General features: G+C 42.3%; 1 protein-coding gene across 4 annotated transcripts in view; it reads left to right on the plus strand.

Annotated features, from left to right (window-relative positions):
* The first annotated feature begins 2,888 nt into the window (after nt 1-2,888).
* Sppl2a (signal peptide peptidase like 2A) overlaps nt 2,889-19,795 on the plus strand; it is a 35,373-nt gene continuing 18,466 nt past the window's right edge. For 2 of the 4 annotated variants that reach the window (XM_050131636.1, XM_050131629.1), the window contains exons 1-10: nt 2,889-3,450; nt 7,869-7,988; nt 8,373-8,555; nt 9,622-9,711; nt 9,937-10,070; nt 12,101-12,252; nt 14,749-14,845; nt 15,232-15,333; nt 17,104-17,185; nt 17,948-18,022. In XM_050131636.1, the coding sequence (XP_049987593.1) occupies nt 3,382-3,450; nt 7,869-7,988; nt 8,373-8,555; nt 9,622-9,711; nt 9,937-10,070; nt 12,101-12,252; nt 14,749-14,845; nt 15,232-15,333; nt 17,104-17,185; nt 17,948-18,022 (1,104 nt within the window). In that variant the 5' untranslated portion in view covers nt 2,889-3,381. The remainder of the gene's footprint in view (nt 3,451-7,868; nt 7,989-8,372; nt 8,556-9,621; nt 9,712-9,936; nt 10,071-12,100; nt 12,253-14,748; nt 14,846-15,231; nt 15,334-17,103; nt 17,186-17,947; nt 18,023-19,795) is intronic. The other 2 variants (XM_050131642.1, XM_050131653.1) reach the window with 1 other exon arrangement.

A 19,795-nucleotide genomic window follows, 5' to 3' on the forward strand; every position in this document is an offset into this window, starting at 1 on the left:
TGTGTGTGTGTGTGTGTGTGTGTGTGTGTGTGTGTGCCTGTGCTGCTGGGGATCAAATACAGGGTCTTGTGCATGTTATACCAATGCCCCTCCACCAGTAAGCTATGCCTTCAGCCCAACTCTTGCCTTTAGAAGTAAATCCTAATCTGGAGGGTGAGTAAAAAAACAAAAAAAAAAGTTATCCAAACTAATTTTGTTTGAAATCCAATCTAGCTATTGCTGTGGAATAATCCTTCTGTACACTGTGAAGGTGTTGCTCTCATTATTATTAAAGAACTGACTGGCCAATAGCTAGGCAGGATTTTTGGGACAGAAAGAATGCTGGGAAGAAGGGCAGAGTCAGGGAGTCCAGAGAAGGAGGAGATGAACTTGCCATACTGAGATAAGGTACTGAACCACATGGTAGAATATAGATAGAAATATGGTTAATTAAAGTTGTAAGAGCTAGTTAGTAATAACCTTAAGCTATTGGCCGAGCATTTATAATTAATAATATGTCTCCATGTTATTTGGGAGCAGCTGCTAGGACACAGAAATCTGCCTGTTAGCTATTCATTCCACAGAAGATTACACTACCTATACTTTAGAAGATACTTCAGAGAAACTTTGGTCAAGTTCAAAAAACACTTAATTATTAGCCAAAACTTCTAATTTGCTAAACATTCATTGAGGATCTATAGTAAGATTCATGGGACTAGAAATGACTCTATTTAAGTTCCTTCTGCATGTCTTGCTGGGAGATTTCATACAGGTAATTCTCCCATTCAGTGTTCTCATTTAAAAAAAAATAGGAGTAGGGGCCTGAAGAGATGGATCAGTGATGAAGTACGCTGGCTGCTCTTCCAGAAGATCCCAGTTTGACTCCAGTATCCACCTGATGGTTCACCGTAAACATGGCGGCTCATTTGTAACTCCTGAATCTCAGTGGATTCAACAACCTCTTCTTATTTTTATGTGCATCTGTCATGCGTGTGATGCACACACATACATGCCGACAAAACACCTGCACTGCTGCTAACTGCACAGCATGGGATTGACCGGACCAGGGCAACATAGAATGTAGAACCGGCTGACCTACAGATAAGAGACAGAGAAAAATCTGGGTTTGAGGGGGCGGTGTGCTTGGATGGAGGTGAGCCAGCCGCTAGAAACTCAGTGTGTTAATTATATACAGCTGAAGGAGAAGGCAGGTTACCCAGTCTCGGTAGGGAAGCAGGTTCAGACTGCAGTCTCCACCCCCAGGAGGGAGCTGTGCTTGGTATTTCTTACACATCCTGTCAACATCTGTGCTCCCACCTAGGTAAAACCTAGCAGTTCCCTTGGATCTGTGGCACGGCTGTTGCTTATGTCAACTATACACATTCACTCAGGAGGAGGAAAGGGAGACCACGTGTTCCTCTTTTGGGGGGGGGGGATCACTTAAGTACCCTGGGGAGTGGTCCTGACCCCACCCCCAGGGAGGGGTCAGGACCTGGCCTGCTGGGATTTGAAGTCCAGACCAGGCCTGGGGGCTGAGATAGATGCCAGGTACTGGGGCCTCCGCTCCCAACCTACCAGACAGAAAGAACAGACTCCGTGTGTCTTCTGACTATGTACACACATCATCCATATACACAATAATAATAAGGAAAATCTTAATGTAAAGAAAAGCTACACAGAGAAATTGATATTGCACAAGGAACTAGGTTATACCACAGGCAAGCACGAATTTTCCAACAAGGGGGTTAAGAATGTTGGCATAAAAACCAGAGCTCTTCAGATAGCTCTGGGAATCGCTTTAGAGACTCACTAAGCAAAGGAGCACAAGAATAAAACTCCAGAATATTCGGAGATGTCCGCAACGTTTCAAAGGCATGCCCACTTTTCCTCTCCTTTGGAATCCATCCCAGTAAAGGGCTCAGCAAAGAATTCTGGGAAACCACTCCTCCCTCCTTTTCAACTTTGCAAATCTGCAACAACTCTTTCTGACCCATCTCTTCCCCCCCATTTCTTTTCTGCCACACTCTCTCAGAGCAAGCGTTCCCTCGGCTCTACCTGGGTTGTTTCTGTACTTGTCTATCCCTTGGCTTCCACTTGTGGCCCAGTTTCAGTCTATTTGTGACCCCACCAGCCCTAGAGAGCTCCCCAAACAGAAACCGGGTGTCGTGGCGTTGTTCTATTTAATTTTCGTGAATCCGCACCATCCAGAGGATAGTCTCAAGTTCCAAGCTGTCCAGCTCACTTATGTTCAGCCTCTGCTTCTTCTCATATTTCCCCTTCCACCACGCCTAATTTCAGTTTAGCTCGAGTTTTGTGGTTTCGCCAGTGCCTTCCTTGGCCTTGAGACTAATGCTTCCTTCCTGGAAGTGGTTTCCTTTGCCTATCTGAAATGAACTTGCATAGAAATTAATAGTCGGCTACAGTCAGCTCAGGCTGTTTTTCTCTGGCGCCCTATTTTTACCTCCCTTTGATCCTTATATAGCACTGGGTGAAAGATCTCTGTGTTGACAGTGTTTGCTCACACGTCTGTATCCCTTGCTACGTCCCTCCCTTAGGGTAGCAGGAACACTGTCCTGGTTTCTGTTTGGTTTGGTTATTCAACAAATATTTGACGACCTAGTATACGCTGGATATTTTATATGTAAGGACAAAGTGGTCAACAAAGCAAAGAGGGACAGTTCCCTGTCATTAATTGGATAGCAGGATGTGAAATACATAGATAAATGAGTATAAAATGAGTCAGGTATGGTGGCTTATACCTTTAATCTCGGTGCTTGAGAGGCAGAAGCAGGCAGATCTCTAAGTCTTAGGCCAGCCTGGTCTTGGTCAGCAGCCAAGGATAGGTAGAGCTAGCCCGTGTCAATAAAGCAAAACAAAAACAAAGCTACGCAGAGAACAAATAAATCATAGTATGAAAGTGAATAGAGAATAGAAAACTCGACGGAAGAGACGTGTAAACTGACGAGGGAACGCCCAGCTCGAGGGTCAAAACGCATAGGAGAATAGAGAGGCTAGGAACAGAGAAGCCAGGGGTGAGATGACATAAACTTTGCTGCGGAGGAAGAGTTTTGATTTGTGCTTCAAGCGTGGAGAGGGGCCTTGTCTGGTTTAGAGCTTTGCGAAGGTGGCTCTGAGGCTACGTGGCAGAGGCCTGAAGGGAAACTGAAACCCGAAGCCGCAGAAACTCAGAATGGGCGGCGGCCGCAGTTAGAGGGAACCGGACGGGAACCGGGGATTTACGCAGTTAAGAGGGCTGTTCCGAGGAGCAGCGCCCGGAGCCGACCGTCAGCTCAGAGTCCCAGCCCAGCGCTCCGCGGGCGGGGCCGGAAGAGGAAGTCGGGGCTGCAGCCCAGAGGTCCGGGTACCGCCAGCGCCGCCAGCGCCCTGCTGCCCGTCCGCGGGATGGGGCTGCTGCTGCACTTGCGGCACGCTCCCGCGGCCGCTCTGCTCTGGAGCTGCCTGCTGGGACTGGTGAGAGCCGCACTCCCCTCCCCTCCTCTCCGCTCTTCCCTCCCCTTCCTCCCTTTCCCTTCTCCTCCCTCCTCCCCTGCCCCTCCCCCTCTCCTCCCCCCCCCCTTCCGGCCCTTTTACAGCGCTCACCCGCGGGTTCCAGCATTCTCACCTGGCAGTGCCTAGAACCCTGCGAAATACTTACCCGGGAGTAACCCCGTGGGGTGGAGGGCTTCTTTCACCTAGGTCCTGAAGCGCTCTCTATAGTTTTTTAGCATTCAGGCACATTTTCTTTTTAATTAAAAAATTTAACTTCTGTTTTATTGTGTAACCCTTCTTACTGCTGCTTTTTGCCCAGGAAAAAAAAAGGGGGGGGGGCAGGATGGACTGGGTTCCAGGTGTTAGCGTTCTGGAGTGCTCTTTAGTTAACTGTGTTCACATATATTTCTATCTATAACTATATGGATATCTGCATGCTTTCATTCCAGTTCTTTCTCTGTAAGGTGCGTGTCATTATACTGTGGGGATTTGTTTTTCTGCTTTTGTTTTCTTATAGGCACACTTTAAAATCCCTTTAAAAACCAAGTATGAAAGTGGCCCTTGGAGGTTTTTAGTTTGAAGTCTAAAGGGGTAGAAGTCTGGTTAAGAAAAAAATATGTGCATGCATACCCATAGTTGCAGAAGTAATGTTTTAAAATTTAGCATCAAGAAATTTGAGTTCTAATGGGTGACCCAGAAGCTAGCTTTCAGGAAATCAGACTTTGTTTCCATTTGCTTTCTCTTCTGGAGCTTCAGGTTGGGAATATTTATCAGTGTTGTTTGGGCAGTTGTGTAAACAGTGTGCATAGTCATTACCCCGAGGAACTGTAACTTCTCGGAAAGACTGTGTTTTATAACTCTGGGCTTTAAAGGGTCAGCGAGAAAATCTAAGCTCAAAACTGTTATTAAACAAAAAAAAAAAAAAAAGAGTAGCCTTTCGTGTTCTGGGAACTTTGCTGGACAGCATTAGGATCATACAGGAAAGAAATCATACAAAAAGTATTTTGAGGGGAGAAACAGCAACACAGAAGCATTACTCTGTGTCTTTAAGTTGTGTACTGAATAATCAGACAAGTGACATTTAGTTCCCAAAGAACAGCTCAGAGGGTACGTAAATGCCCTGAACTTATAATTTATGTTAAACTTAGCACTCATTTCATTGAACCTCTTAAGACTATTAAGAAAAAAATGATGTTTACATACTTATAGTTCCACTAATTCGTCCTCAAGATAAATTAATATTTAGCACAGAAATACATCAACTCTTGATAAATCACATTGTTGGGCAGTGGTGGCACATGCCTGGTCCAACACTCTGTGTCAGAAGCAGGCTGGTCTCTGTGAGTTTGAGGCCAGCTTGGTCTGCACAGTAAGTTCTAGGACTGCCAAGGCTACACAGAGGAACCCTGTCTTGAAAAAACAAAACAAAGAAAAAGAATCGACAAACCCACACTGTGGTTATTAGACAAGAACTTGGAAGATCTAATGGCATGGATACATGGAGTAATGGGTGACATGTTTAGCAAACTGTAAATATGCTCTTGTGTGAAGTACTATGCCTTTTTTTTTTTTAAAATAAGGTCTTGTGTAGCCTAGGCTTGCTTTGAGCTACCTAAGAATGACCCTGAACTTCTGATTGTCCTGAGTGCAGGGATTATAGGCATGGACCACCAAGTTCAAACCCAAGGCTTCATATGATGGTAGTTAAGTGCTCTACAAACTGAGCTTCACCTAGCCTTCTGAGGAATACGGTATTTCTTTGTTAATGGTTGGGGGTGGATGGGTGATATGTTTCCGTGGCTGCAACTTTAAGCATGTCCCTTTTCTGGACAAATTGCAAATTTTGTAGTGGTTTTGTTCCTGATTCTCCTCATAACTAAAAGCATCTAGTAATACCTGTGTGATAGAGTTTGAATGCTTTGTTACCTAGACATGACCTCTTTTGGGTTAGTCCTTTAAACTCAGCTTCCCAGAGAGTCAGAGGATGGACAAATGCCAGAATGTACGATGCATTGTTTTTAGCCTATTCCAGATAGAGTCACCATCCCATCTGTTCAGGAGCCTGCCTTTGTCTGCATTGTTCTCAGCATTCTGCCCAGAATGGCCTCGTTAAGCTCTTTTGACAGCATCGTAGTCTTTCTCTAGTTTGCTCCTCCAAACCTCCAGACTTCTGCATACTAATTTCAATGCTTATGAGCCATATTATCAGCTATAGTCATAAGCAATAATCTTCCTTCATGGTACCAGCTTTCTGTTCCTTGACAAAATGCCTGAGAAATCACCTTAAAAAGAAGAATGAAGCCGGGCAGTGGTGGCACATGCCTTTATTCCCAGCACTCAGGAGACAGAGGCAGGTGGATCTCTGTGAGTTCGAGGCCAGCCTGGTCTACAAGAGCTAGTTCCAGGACAGGCTCCAAAGCCACAGAGAAACCCTGTCTCAAAAAACCAAAAAAAAAAAAAAAAAAAAAAAAAAAAAAAAAAAAAAAAAAAAAAAAAAAAAAAAAACCAAAAAAAAAAAAGACAAGAAGAAGAAGAATGAGCCCAGGTGGTAGTGGCACAGGCCTTTAATCCCAGCACTTGGGAGTTGAGAGGCAGAGGCATGTGGAACTCTATGAGTTCAAAGCCAGCCTGGCCTACAGAGTTAATTCCAGGACAAACAAGGTTACACAAAGAAACCCTGTCTCCAAAATAAAACAAAACAAACAAACAAACATAAAAGGGGTGGGGGAAGGAGGAGGAGGAAAGCCAGGCAGTGGTGGCCCATGAGAGGCAGAGGCAGACAGATTTCTCTACATTCCAGGCTAGGCTGGTCTACACAGAGAATTCCAGGACAGCCAAGGCTATACAGAGAAATCCTGTCTTAAGAAACCAACTGGATGTGTGCTTTGCTACAAAGGCTTGTATGTTTTGTTTATTTTGGGTATGCTTTTGTGTATCTGAACACACATGCCTTCCTGTGCCCCAACCCATGGTAGAAGTCAAGCGTTAACTTGGCACCATGTGGGGCTCAGGTCATTAGACTTGGCTGCTAATGTTTCACCTGCTGACCCATTCCCTGGACCTCTTCTTCCTTTGGATTTGGAGACAAACTTGCTCACAGATAAGATGGGAAGAACGTATGTTGAAGGAGGTGGGTGACAGAAGCAGTATACTAAACATTTGGGGATGTCTCTGCATGTCTCCCGCCCCTCACTTTTTCTTTATTATTCTTTTCCATCACTTTGTCCCTTTTCCTTATTTTTCTAGGCAATGGGAAATAAGACAAGATGAAGTATTCTAGCTATTTTTAAAATTTATTTATTTATTTGGGGGTGGGTGTGCCAGGGCATATGTGTCATGCTCAAGGACCAACTCATGGGACTCATTTCCCTCCCCCCCCCCCCCCCCGCCCCTTCCGTGGGTCCTGGGATCCAACTCAGACTGTCATCTTTGGTGATAAGTGCGGTTACCCACTGAGCTATCTTGCCAGCTCTTCTAGCTCTCTTTTATGTTGTTTATTTATTTATTTTTGATTGTTTGTTTTGAGACAGCATCTTTGTATGTAGGTCTGGCCTCCCTAGCACTCACTGTGTAGACCAGACTGCTCTGGAACTCAGAAAAATCTGCCTGCCACTGCCTCACATAGGCCACCGCTGCCAGCTTCCCTTCTTCGTCTTCCTCCTCCTCCTTTTTTGTTTTGTTTTGTTTTTTTGAGACAGGGTTTCTTTGTGTAGCTTTGGCTGTCCTGGAACTAGCTCTGTAGACCAGGGTGTCTTTGAACTCACAGAGATCCACTTGCCTCTGCCTCCTGAGTGTTGGGATTAAAGGCATCTGCCACCATCACAGGGCAGGCAGTTTTTCTCTTAAACTCCGTATTGGTGTATCTGGATAGGCAGTTGAAAGCTCTTGAAGACTAGAGTGAAAATGATTTTAAATTCAAGGTGATTATCTTATACAGTCAATACTTAAAAGTACTCCTGCATCTCTTTAACCCTAGGGAAAGGTACTAGGCAGACACCAAGGGTGGGACAAGCTGAGAGGTTTTGAGTCCATTCTTCTGCATGAGTGTGAACTATGAAGTCACAACTCATAAAAGAGTGGTGAGGAAAGTGCCAGGCTGAGAGGGCAGGCTGGCATTATTATGTCATAGCATCCCCCATATGGCCCTTAAAACATAGTTTTAGGGTCATAGTTAATCTTGTAAGAAAGTGAGCCATCGTCCTCAAGGAATGAGCTCCGGACAAGTGTGTATGGTTTCATTATTCCCGAGCTGCATACGCAGGAGTAAATAAAGTCATCACAAGTCTCACCCCCATGAGGAAATGTGCTCAGACATGCTTGTAAATAGTCTCATTGAAATCTGTTACTGCCGGCAAGCCTAACTGTGACCGCCATCCTGAAAGTTGTTGTTTGTATCTTAGACAGCTGCTCAGGAAGCCATCCTGCACGCGGCCGCAGATGGCTCGTCTTCACTTTCCAAGGACTATTGCATGCATTATAACCCCAAGTGGACAAGGCTTCCAAGTTCCCTAGAAAATGCAGTAAGTAAATAACGTGATAATTGTTCATAATAAAATATTGAATATGAGTAATAACTGTATTTTAGCGTGTGACTCAGTGACATTGTACTAAACTGGCCTCTGTGTTTCATCGCTGAATGCTCTTGGGTGAAATGAGGTATCTGTCTTATTAAAAACATTTCTTCTTGGGGCTGGAGAAATGGCTCAGCGGTTAAGAGCATCGCCTGCTCTTCCAAAGGTCCTGAGTTCAATTCCCAGCAACCACATGGTGGCTCACAACCATCTGTAATGAGGTCTGGCGCCCTCTTCTGGCCTGCAGGCATACATACAGACAGGATATTGTATACATAATAAATAAATTAATTAGAAAAAAAAAGAAAAGTTAAAAACATTTCTTCTTTTCAGACTTCTCTTAGCTTGATGAATCTGACCGGCACGCCACTGTGCCACCCTTCTGATATTCCTCCTGATGGCATAAAGAACAAAGCAGTGGTGGTACAGTGGGGATCCTGCCACATCCTTGAAAAAGCCCAAATTGCCCAGAAAGGTGGTGCTGAAGCATTGCTGATCGCCAACAGCAGTGTTCTGGTAAGTGCTAAATGGAGGAATTTCTTTTTTATATACATTTTTTATTGATATTTATTGAGCTCTACATTTTTCTCTGCTCCCCTCCCTGCCTCTCTCCTCCCCCCTCAAGGTCCCCATGCTCCCAATTTACTCAGGAGATCTTGTTTTTTTCTACTTTCTACTTCCCATGTAGATTGGATCTATGTAAGTCTCTCTTAGTGTCCTCATTGTTGTCTAAGTTCTCTGGGATTGTGGTTGGTAGGCTGGCTTTCTTTGCTTTGTGTTTAAAAACCACCTATGAGTGAGTACATGTGATAATTGTCTTTCTGTGTCTGGGTTACCTCAATCAAAATAATGTTTTCTAGCTCCATCCATTTTCCTGAAAAATTCAAGATGTCATTTTTTTTTCTGCTGTGTAGTACTCCATTGTGTAAATGTACCACATTTTCCTTATCCATTTTTTGATCAAGGGGCATGTAGGTTGTTTCCAGGTTCTGGCTATGACAAACAAAACTGCTATGAGCATAGCTGAGCACATGTCCTTGTGGCATGATTGAGCATTCTTTGGATATATACCCAAAAGTGGTATTACTGGGTTTTGAGGAAGATTGTTTAAAAGAAGGAATTTCTATTGTGCCTCGAACACCAAGTCTCCCAGGAACTGAGTTAATGCTGTGTGTGTTCCAGAGGCTGAATTTTTAATCATCTTCTAGATTACTTTTATTAATAAATGTTCTAAATTTATTAATAAAACATTCTAATTAGAAAATTTTGTAGTTTTGGCTGTATCTTTAGAGTTGAGATGACTTGAAGTCTTAAGAGTTGAGAAACATATATATATATATGTGTGTGTGTGTGTGTATGTTGTATGCTTATACAGTGTCTATACCATATAATGTCATGTATAGTATATATCTGTTTAAGTTCATGTTAAAAAGATTTTGCTTTTAGAACTTATATATTATTAAGAAGGAATAATGAAGCTTTGTTTATATAATTCAACATAATATTGGTACTTAGTGTAAATATAGTATGTATATTTTTATTCTGTAAATGTGTTAATCAAGTTTCATATTTTTTCTTTTAGCTTCCTTCCTCAAGGAACAGTTCTGAATTTCAAAATATGACAATACTAATTGCAGTGATAAGCCAAAGAGACTTTAAAGATATGAAACAGGTACGTTAGTAATGGCATATTAGATGTTTATAAAGGGTATGATTGTTTACATTTAATCACTATTCTTATTTTGATTATTAGGCATTCTCCACTTGCTAGCGAGAGCGTTGAAGGGCTGAATAAGCCTCTAGCTGTCCCGTCTTCCCAGCTCTCTGATGATGTGTAGATGTTGCTGCTGTGCTGTGGAGGACTCATCCCTGTGTTAACTGTCCCTTTGCCCTTCAGACTCTGGGAGATAACGTTACCGTGCAGATGTATTCTCCATCCTGGCCTAACTTTGACTATACTATGGTGGTTATTTTTGCAATTGCTGTGTTCACTGTGGCATTAGGAGGATACTGGAGTGGAGTCATTGAATTGTAAGTTTAATTAAACTCTTTATGACTTTCTGATAAATAGTTTTAAATAATGCTTCATGATAATCTTAATGGCAAGAACATTTACATTTTTAATCTCAGTATATAGAGCCAGTAAGACAGATTGTAGGATTGCCTTTTCTTTTTCTATCTTTTTTTTTTTTAAACTAATAGAAGGTTGTAGGCACCTGAGTTATTTGTTCATAGAGAAACACTTAACTCACATCAAATACTCTGTGGAGGCTGCTGAGGGACTCAGTGGGTAAAGTGTTCACTGCACAAGTGTGAGGACCTGAGTTCAAAACCCTAGAACTCACAGAAAGCTGGACCCAGTTGTGTGCGTCTGTAAGCCAAGTGTTCCTGCAGCAAGATGGGAATCTGTGGAATCTTGAAGGCCAGTTAAACCTGTCTCAAACAGGGAAGACGACAAGGTTCGAGGACTGACCCCTGGATGTCTTCCGACATCCACACATGTATTGTGGCAGGTGTGCACTTGCACATGCACACACAGCAGCAAACACACACATAGAGTGCAATCTCACAGCATGAGCTGGAGCATAGCTCAGTGGTGGAGCTTTTGCCTAGTTGTTTGAACCACTGCTCTCCCAAAGGAATACAGTTGCTGGTAGTATTTAATGTAGAAATCGAGGAGTTGGTTCCCTTTCAGGAAAGCATTTTTATGAAAGCTATGTATGGTGCCTATATATATCCATGCCTATAGTAATCACAGCACTTGAGAGGTGGAGGTCATCCTTGGCTACATACTGAGTTCTACTCTAGCCTGGGCAACATATGCCCCTGCCCCAATGTACCCCCCCCCCAAATGAAGTGCTTTATGTCAGGTATGGTGGTACACACCTGTAACCCTACTGCTCGGGAGTCTGAGTCAGGAGGATCATGAGTTTGGAAGTACCCTGGGTTACATATTAAGTTTAGTGCAACTTGTGCTACATAGCAAGACTGTTTCAGAAGGGGGAGTGCCTTAGGCTCTTCAACATGTGGCTATGAATATTGAATATGTGGATCATTATGGCTTACATGTCTACTGCTATAAATGTTTTTATTTATTTTCAATGACAGATACCAAAGGCTGGCACCTTTCCCCACTTAAGTACCACATTGTTAAAACTTCTGTTAGTGCCCCTACATCCTGGTCTGGAGTTGTAGGGAAGTGCTGGTGCAGAGGCCACATGAGTCCCATTCATGATCATGACGTCATCTGTAATCTCCTGATGGGAAAAGCAGTGTGCTGGTTAACAGTTGCAAATGTGAAAATGTTTAGACCTAAAGTTTTATTCAGCTTAAAGTCTGCAGGGAGCCCAGATTTAATGATCAGGGCCGGAAGATGCACCACAGGGAGCTGAACTGGGGCAGGGGCTGGGAACATGGGGTAGGCTCTGTGTCACCAGGAAGGCCCAGTGATGTGACAGGTGAGACGGTAAGCTGTCTACTCTCCAAAGCCACCTGCCGCTCTCTTTGACACCCGTCTTTGCCTTTCATTAGAGAGGTGATTACTTGGGAGAACCCATGGGTAGTAACAAAGGCAGGACAGGACTGGAGCTGGTAATGTAACAGTTATTCTAAGTGCACTAATGAGCACAGGACAGACATGTAGTAAATGCTGAGTTTGCTCATAGGAGAATTTAGTGTTTATACTTGAGACAAACTTATTTAGAAAGACTTTACTGTATGTAGGTAGGCAATATTGTTTATAAGTTTATATCTTAAAACACATTATGTCAACATAAATATCTCTCCAAACTTAGTTGTATGAACATCCACAAACATTAATTTATTAATATAATTAATGTTGTATGTTCTAACAGGTTTTTTATTAAAAAATCTTATTTCAAAGTTGTTCTGGAGAGTAGGAATATAGGATGTTTTAGTTCCTAGATTAAATATTTCTTTTTGGTACTTTTTTTAAAAAGTGCATTACTTTTGTAATTCAACTTAAAATTGGTGTTAGAGAGGGATTTTTAAAAAAAATAAGTGGTAAGGACTTGCTGATGTTTCTGTGTGTGTTTATGCAGGGAGAACATGAAGGCAGTGACAGATGCGGAAGACAAAGAGACGCGGAGGAAGAAGGAAGAGTATTTGACTTTCAGCCCCCTCACAGTTGTCCTGTTTGTGGTCATCTGCTGTGTGATGATCGTCCTGCTCTATTTCTTCTACAGGTGGCTTGGTAAGACACTGGGTCTTAGGACTCAGCCATGAAAGGCTAGGCTCACCAAAAATACAAGAAGCTAGCATGGCTGCCGTCTCCTAGTGTATGACAATAACTCACAGGATTGTACTGAGTTGCTAAGGCTTCCCCCCACCATTTTATGATTAAGATGAGCCAGGCAGTGGTGGCGCACGCTTTTTAATCCCAGCACTCGGGAGACAGAGGCAGGCAGATCTCTGTGAGTTCGAGGCCAGCCTGGTCTACAGAGTTAGTTCCAGGATAGGCTCTAAAACTACAGAGAAACCCTGTCTCAAAAAAACCAAATAAAAAAGAAGCAGGTGTACATCCTGAGTATGCTTTTCAGTAAACTTCTTACATTTAAAACAAAGCTAACTGGAACTGTGTTATGATGATAAAGCTCTTCCCGTGGGATCATTTTCTAAGTGACAGTACCCTGCAGACAAAACAATGAAGCTCCCATAAGGCCTCAGGGAATATGCTCCCTACCGGGCTCTTAAAACCTGGGTTGGGCAGCTTGGCAGAAGATGTACCAAAACCCAATTGACAGTCCATGAAGGGTCTGCCTTCCTGCTCCTCATACATGACCACAAAGGACACGTGCAGCGCACACACTTTATATACGTTCGCTTATCTCACCCTGACAACAACCCAGCGTACTTTGAATGAACTCAGTGTGTTAGATATGAGCATCAGAGGACTCAGGGTGGCTTATCGGGCTTCACTCAGAACCAGGACTCCCCAAATTTACTGTGCTGAGACCAGTCTCTGTTTCTCACCCCCACCTCAGAGCTCAGTCTCCTGAAATCAAATAGACCATGAGCATTGAGGTACAGCTAGTATTTCTATCACAATATTTTCTAGAAAATTTGGAAAAGGAATATTGTAAGGTATAACAATCCTACCTCCTTTGTAACAACACAGAGGTGAAATATATTTAGATAATTTTCAGATACATCTGGGTAATAGAGAATGCTCGTCAAATTTTACTACCTAGGTGTTCTATTGCAACAAAGTTTCTCTGAATGGATTTGAGTGTTTTAGGGTATGTGTATGTGTTTCCCTTGAGGCATCTTGCTGTGTCATGCTGGCTAGACCAGTACTTTCTACACAGCCCAGGCTAATCTTCAACTGGTGGTTACTATGCCTGGCTGGATTTGGTTTTAACACAGGCCAAGTTGTTACAGATAAATTCTCATAGGAAAACATGGATAACATGACTGATACCTAAGGCAGATATTTGTTCTCATTCCTAAATTGCATTCCTAAAATATCATATTAATAGTTTATTAATTCAGAGCCAGGCCCAGTGGCACACGCCTTTAATCCCAGCACCAGGGAGGCACGGGCAGGCAGATCTCTACAAATTCAAGCCTATATATTTGTGTATAGCAAGTTTCAGGCTAGACAGTGTTCCCAAAAAGAATGTGTTTCTTAATTCAGTTTGGGATATCACTGTAGAGTTATATGTGCAAAGACCTGGGTTCAGTCCCAGGTGTCATTAGGCTGGGTATGATGGTGTACACCTGTAACCTCAGCACTTAGGAGGTAGAGACAGGAGGATCAGGAGTTCAAGGTTTTCTTTTCTTTTTTTTTGGCGGGGGATGAGGAGACAGTTTTGAGACAGGCTTTCTCTGTAGCCTTGGAACCTGTCCTGGAACTAGCTCTTGTAGACCAGGCTGACCTCGAACTCACAGAGAAACCTCTGCCTTCCTAATCCTTCTGGGATTAAAGACGCGGCCACCACCACTGACTCAGATATTCAAGGTTTTCAAGGTCATTCTTTGTCCGTGTAGCAAATTCAAGGCCAGTTTGAACTACTTGAGACGCAGCTCAAAACAAAAAGGCTTGGAGGAATAGCTTGGTTGGTAAAGGGCTTATTGTGCAAATAAGATCAGAGTTTGATCCTTGTAGGAAAACCCTACTTGGAGACATAGACGTGGAATTCAAGCACTGGGTAGGTAGAAGCAGGTTGATCCCTGGAGCTTGCTGGCCAGTCAGAGTAGTCTGCTTGGCAAACTTCCAGGCCAGTGACTCAGCCTGTTTCAAAAATAAAACAAACAGAAGGAAAACAAGACATCAGAGGAATAGAACGATGGTTGTTTTCTGGCCTCTTCCCATATCCAAATATATGTATGCACCTACATACATACAAACACAAACCCATATATGCACAAAAGTTCATCATCCTTCTGTTTTTACCTTTAAGTACTTATAAATATCTGTAATTCACTTCACAGAAACCTGTAACAAACATGTCAGTTTGAATTATTGAAAATTAGAAAATGTAGAACCATATTTAGCCAGTTAATACTTTCCTAGCGGTGTATAATACAACTAAAATCACATGTTAACGTGGCCCACTTTAAAACTTAAAACACTATAGATATTTTCAGTTTAGCAGCTACTATAGAAAACATTATATATAGTACTATATTGAAAATATGGTATAGTGAAATGCACTAAATGATTAATAACTGTCTCTTTCTTTTCTAGTTTATGTTATGATAGCAATTTTCTGCATAGCATCAGCAATGAGTCTGTACAACTGTCTTGCTGCATTGGTTCATAGGATGCCATGTGGACAGTGCACGTACGTATCTCTTGGAGATTGCTTTAATTAGTGTTTGAACTTAATACAGGGAAAGTGAGGTGCTGCTTTAAGGCTGTATATTCAGTATACATTAAACTTACGGCTATTTAAAGTCAATAATGTGTTTGGGATCTTTAAATTGAGTTCCTGAGACATATTGAAGTAGCCATATATGGCTAGTGTCATCAGTACTGGAAAACATGGAGAACATTTCCATTACCATAAAGGGTTTTGTTAAACTGGTTATTATGCCTCATTAGTTTTATGTAAAATTATGACATCTAGAGTAATATTTCAATCATTTCTTGTTAGTCTGTCATGTTTTGTATCAAGTGATCATTGCATTTTGTCTACAGCACAAATCAACTATTTTTATTTATTTTTAGGATTTCCTGTTGTGGCAAAAACATTAAAGTAAGCCTGGTTTTCCTCTCTGGATTGTGCATCTCAGTCGCTGTTGTGTGGGCTGTGTTTAGAAATGAGGACAGGTATGATGACTCTACTTTATTGTGGATTTAAGGATTCCTGACTCTTATTCGTTATGATTATTATGGCTAATGATTTACATTCTTACAGGGAGGGAAATTAGGTTAAACGCTTAGACTTAAGATATGCTTAATTATGGTATGTTACTGCAGAACACCATATAACGTTAACAAATGATCTTTGAGTTGGTGGTGCAGTGATTTCCAGCCTGAGTTTTAAGTGAAAAGGCTGTCATATTTTAAGTTCTGTCACTGTGATCAAATACCCTGCTGAAAAGCAGCTTAGGGGAAAAGGTATTTTATCTCACAATTGCGGGTGACAGTCCTTTACTGTTGAGAAGTCAGGGTGGCAGGAACTTGAAGCAGCTGATCACATCACATCCACAGCCAAGAGCAGAGAGAAATGAGTGAATGGACTTGCTTGTTTCAACCCTGTCTCTACATCTAACCAGTCTGGAACCCAAACCCAGGGAATGGTGCCTCCCACATTCAGATATTTCCAACTCAGCCCAGTAAAGAAAATGTCTCACAGACATGCCCACAGGCCAACACACCTGCCTTAGTTGGGGTTTCTGTTGGTGTGAAGAGACACCATGAACACAGCAATTCTTATAAAGGAAAAACATTTAATCGTGGTGACTTGCTTACAGTCCAGAGGTTTAGTCCATTGTCATGGTGGGAACCAAGGCAGCATGCAGGCATAATGTAGCTCTGGAGCTGAGAGTACAGGAAGTGAACTGAGCATACTTGAGACCTCAAAGCCCGCCTCCACAGTGACATACTTCCTCTAACAGGACCACACCTACTCCAAGGCCACACCTCCTAGTAGTGGCTCTCCCTTTGGGAGTCATTTTCTTTCAAAACACCACAACAACCCAGACAATTCCTCTTTGAGATTCTCTTCCCAAATGATTCTGATGTCAAATTGATAAAAAACTAACCATGATAAAAGCAAAATGTAAAAGAATATATAGAATATTTTGCCTTTCATAGTAGAAAGAAGGGGCAATGTAAGGTATCTGTCCATTTACTAAGAGCAACAGGTATGAGTGTCTCTCTATTAAAGAAAATCATTACATGCATTGTGTGTGTGTGTATGTGCGTGCGCAGTGTGTGTGTGTATTTGCGTGCGCAGTGTGTCTCTCACCTGTGTGTACACGCCACAGCATAAGTGTGGCAATCAGAGCACAACTTGGGTCACTTCTCTCCTTCTACCCTGTGGGTCTCAAAAGTCTTAGGTCATCAGGCTTGATAACAGGTACCCTTACCTGCCCAGCCATCTTGCCAACCCAGTGTCAATCCATGGCAGGAAGGAAAACCTGGGGAAATTATATAACATATGTTCAATGGCTTATTAATAAAACTATTGATGACCTGGAAATCTTTTTATAATTATCAAAGTTATTAATTTTGTCACTGGTTGCTAGTTATGGATATTAATTTCTAACAAGTAAGTTGTGTAGCTTTCACTTTGTGCTGAGCTGGTCTGAATATAAACATGGGGATTTTGTTGGCAGCTGTCTTTGTAGAGACACGCAAAGCTGCAGAGATTAAGGTGAATATGTACTCGCATCTGACGCACATTCTTCTGAGGTAGCCTTGAGTCATTATTCTGCCAGGACAGTAACTTGCTAAACAGGGAGGCTATGAGGAGATCGTTCATAGCCATTGAATGGCATAACCACAGTGATCTGTTTATGTAACGTTCATCAAAAGTAGTGGAATGGAACAATAGGTGAATCTCTCTTTTTCTCTCTCTCTCTTTTATTATAGATGGGCTTGGATTTTACAGGATATCTTAGGAATTGCTTTCTGTCTCAACTTAATTAAAACAATGAAGTTACCCAATTTCAAGGTAAAATATATTACTTTTATAGCTGTAATAATAATGTTTTTAAAAACAATATGATTGAGGTGTATTTTTTTTAAAATTATTTATTTATTTATTTATTTATTTATTTATTTATTTATTTATTATGTATGCAATATTCTGTCTGTGTGTGTGTCTGCAGGCCAGAAGAGGGCACCAGATCTCATTATAGATGGTTGTGAGCCACCATGTGGTTGCTGGGAATTGAACTCAGAACCTTTGGAAGAGCAGGCAATGCTCTTAACCACTGAGCCATCTTTCCAGCTCCCGATTGAGGTGTATTTTGCATATAGTCTAGCATGCTCATTTTAATTGCACTGTTGAAATGTTGTATGGGTATGTATAGCTTTTATAACTTCCACCCAAATGAGCTGCAGACCATTCCCCGTCTTCAGAGAGTCCATCCTGCCTGTCTGTGCTCACGTCTAACCCTAAGACACGGACAGCTACTACGTTGCTAGCTGGATGTTTTTCATCACTCATACTCTTTTAATAGAACTTCATAAGACTAAATATTGGGGAAGAACTTTCTTTAATTCAATGATGTTTTTAAGCAAATGGGTTACAGGAAGTAAGGATTTTTAAATGATGTTTTATTAAATAAAATATGCCTAGCAATAACAATAAAATACCTTTTAAAATAGTGTTCAAATATATATTCTCATGCTTACTTGTTTCTGCAAAGTAATTTGATGTGATAGTTTAGATGTGGGAAGTTTGATCTTTTAAATCCCTTTTTCCCGACAGTCCTGTGTGATACTGCTAGGCCTTCTCCTGGTCTATGATGTGTTCTTTGTCTTCATAACACCGTTCATCACAAAGGTAGGACCGCCTGTGCATTTTCAGTTCATGAGGAAACATCGCAAAAGATGAAATTCTTTAAAATCCATTTGTTTGCCTTGAGACAAGGTCTCTTCAGTATAGCCCTGGCCAGTAGAGAACTCTCTCTGTACAGCAGGCTGGCCTTGAACACTCGAGATCTGCCTGCCTCTAGATTAAAGGCATTTGTCACTGTAGCCCACACTGCCACACACAGCTCCTCGCATTTTTTAAGAGTCTAATTACTTTATGTGTCTATGTACCTGTATGCATGTGCACCCCGTGCTTGCCCGGTGCTCATGGAGCTCAGCAGAGAGCATCCTTTCCCCTAGAACTGTAATTCCAGATTTCCGTAAGCCACCCGTTGTGGGTGTAGGAACCCAGGTCCTCTGCAGGAGCAGTGGGTGCTCCCAACCTTGAGCCATCTCGCCAGCCTCGAGAAGTGAGCTGTAACTCTCTTCAGAGGTTGTTGGTGCTGCAGATTGTGTGCCTCATAGTGAATTTCAATTTAATTTAATTTAATTGCCTTTGAAATTGGTCTCTCAGTGGAGGGTATTTCAAGTTTTCAATTGCTTGTTAGAATAAAGAACTTCTGATTAGTATAAAGTGAGAATATCTCATTTTTCTTATCTCTATCTACTGTGGACAGTTTAGAGAGGAAGGGGAGAGGGAGGGAAACGTGTCGTTGCTGCCTTCATTTCTGAGAACTAAAGGAACAGCACACCTACTCTGCAGTCTGGGGGCAAACTGTCCAGCCTGGCAACCCATCCTGTGCCTTGCAGATGCCCCTGGTGCTTCCAGGTCCCAGCCTGCTGAGTGAGAAGCCATGTAGGCTTTCCACCTTACAGTTCTTTTGGCTTCAGTGACAGATCTTTTTTGTTTGTTTTTTGTTGTTCTGTTTTGACTTTTTGGGACAAGGTTTCTCTGAGTCTGTCCTAGAACTTGCTCTGTAGACTAGACTGGGCTTGAAACCAGAGATCTGCCTGCCTCTACCTCCTCAGTGCTGGGGTTAAAGACATGTACTGCTGCCTGGCCCAACTTGATCTTTCTGTACCAGAAAGGTCGCCTGTCTCCAGACTGCTCATTGAGGCCAGGGTGAGGCTGACCTCAGTAGAAGTTCAACCCAGGGCCCCATTCTCACTTTGCATTCCTGTCCATTTTGTCTGTCCCCTGGTTCTATTGCCAGAAGCTCCTAGGTCATCATTCCCCCTTTACTCACCATCAGCTCCTTAACGTGAGGAAAGCTGTTGAGTGAGTTGTCACTTTCCCTACCTTAACCTTCTTCCTATCATGAACATATTAATAATTAGTTAGTTCTCCTACTTCTCCACCGTTTTATTTTGTACCTTGCCATGTAACTTCCCATTGGGCTTGTTATTGTTAGTGCTATACTCAGGATAGAACCTAGGACCTGTGTATTTCAGGCAAGCGCTCCACCACTAAACTACAGCTCTATCCCCCTCCAATGGGCTTTAACCCTTTCTTTAGGCACTGTCAACTATGAAACCACCGCAGAAAATATTCACTTCTGACATTTACTGCCAGAATTTCACTTAGGAAATAAAAATTTAAAACTATCCCAAAAGTATTCCTTCCCAGACTATTTTGCAGCCTTAAGGTGAGCTGTTTCAAGTGTTACTGAGCATCAGGGCGAGAGAGAGAGAGAGAGAGAGAGAGAGAGAGAGAGAGAGAGAGAGAGAGAGAGAGAGAGAGAGAGAGAGAGAGAGAGAGAGAGAGAGAGAGAGAGAGAGAGAGAGAGAGAGAGAGAAAGAAGAG

The sequence above is a fragment of the Alexandromys fortis genome, unplaced genomic scaffold (assembly GCF_014885135.2).
Source record: "Alexandromys fortis isolate MF-2015 unplaced genomic scaffold, M_Fortis_MF-2015_v1.1 scaffold_6, whole genome shotgun sequence".
NCBI classification, from domain to species: domain Eukaryota; kingdom Metazoa; phylum Chordata; class Mammalia; order Rodentia; family Cricetidae; genus Alexandromys; species Alexandromys fortis.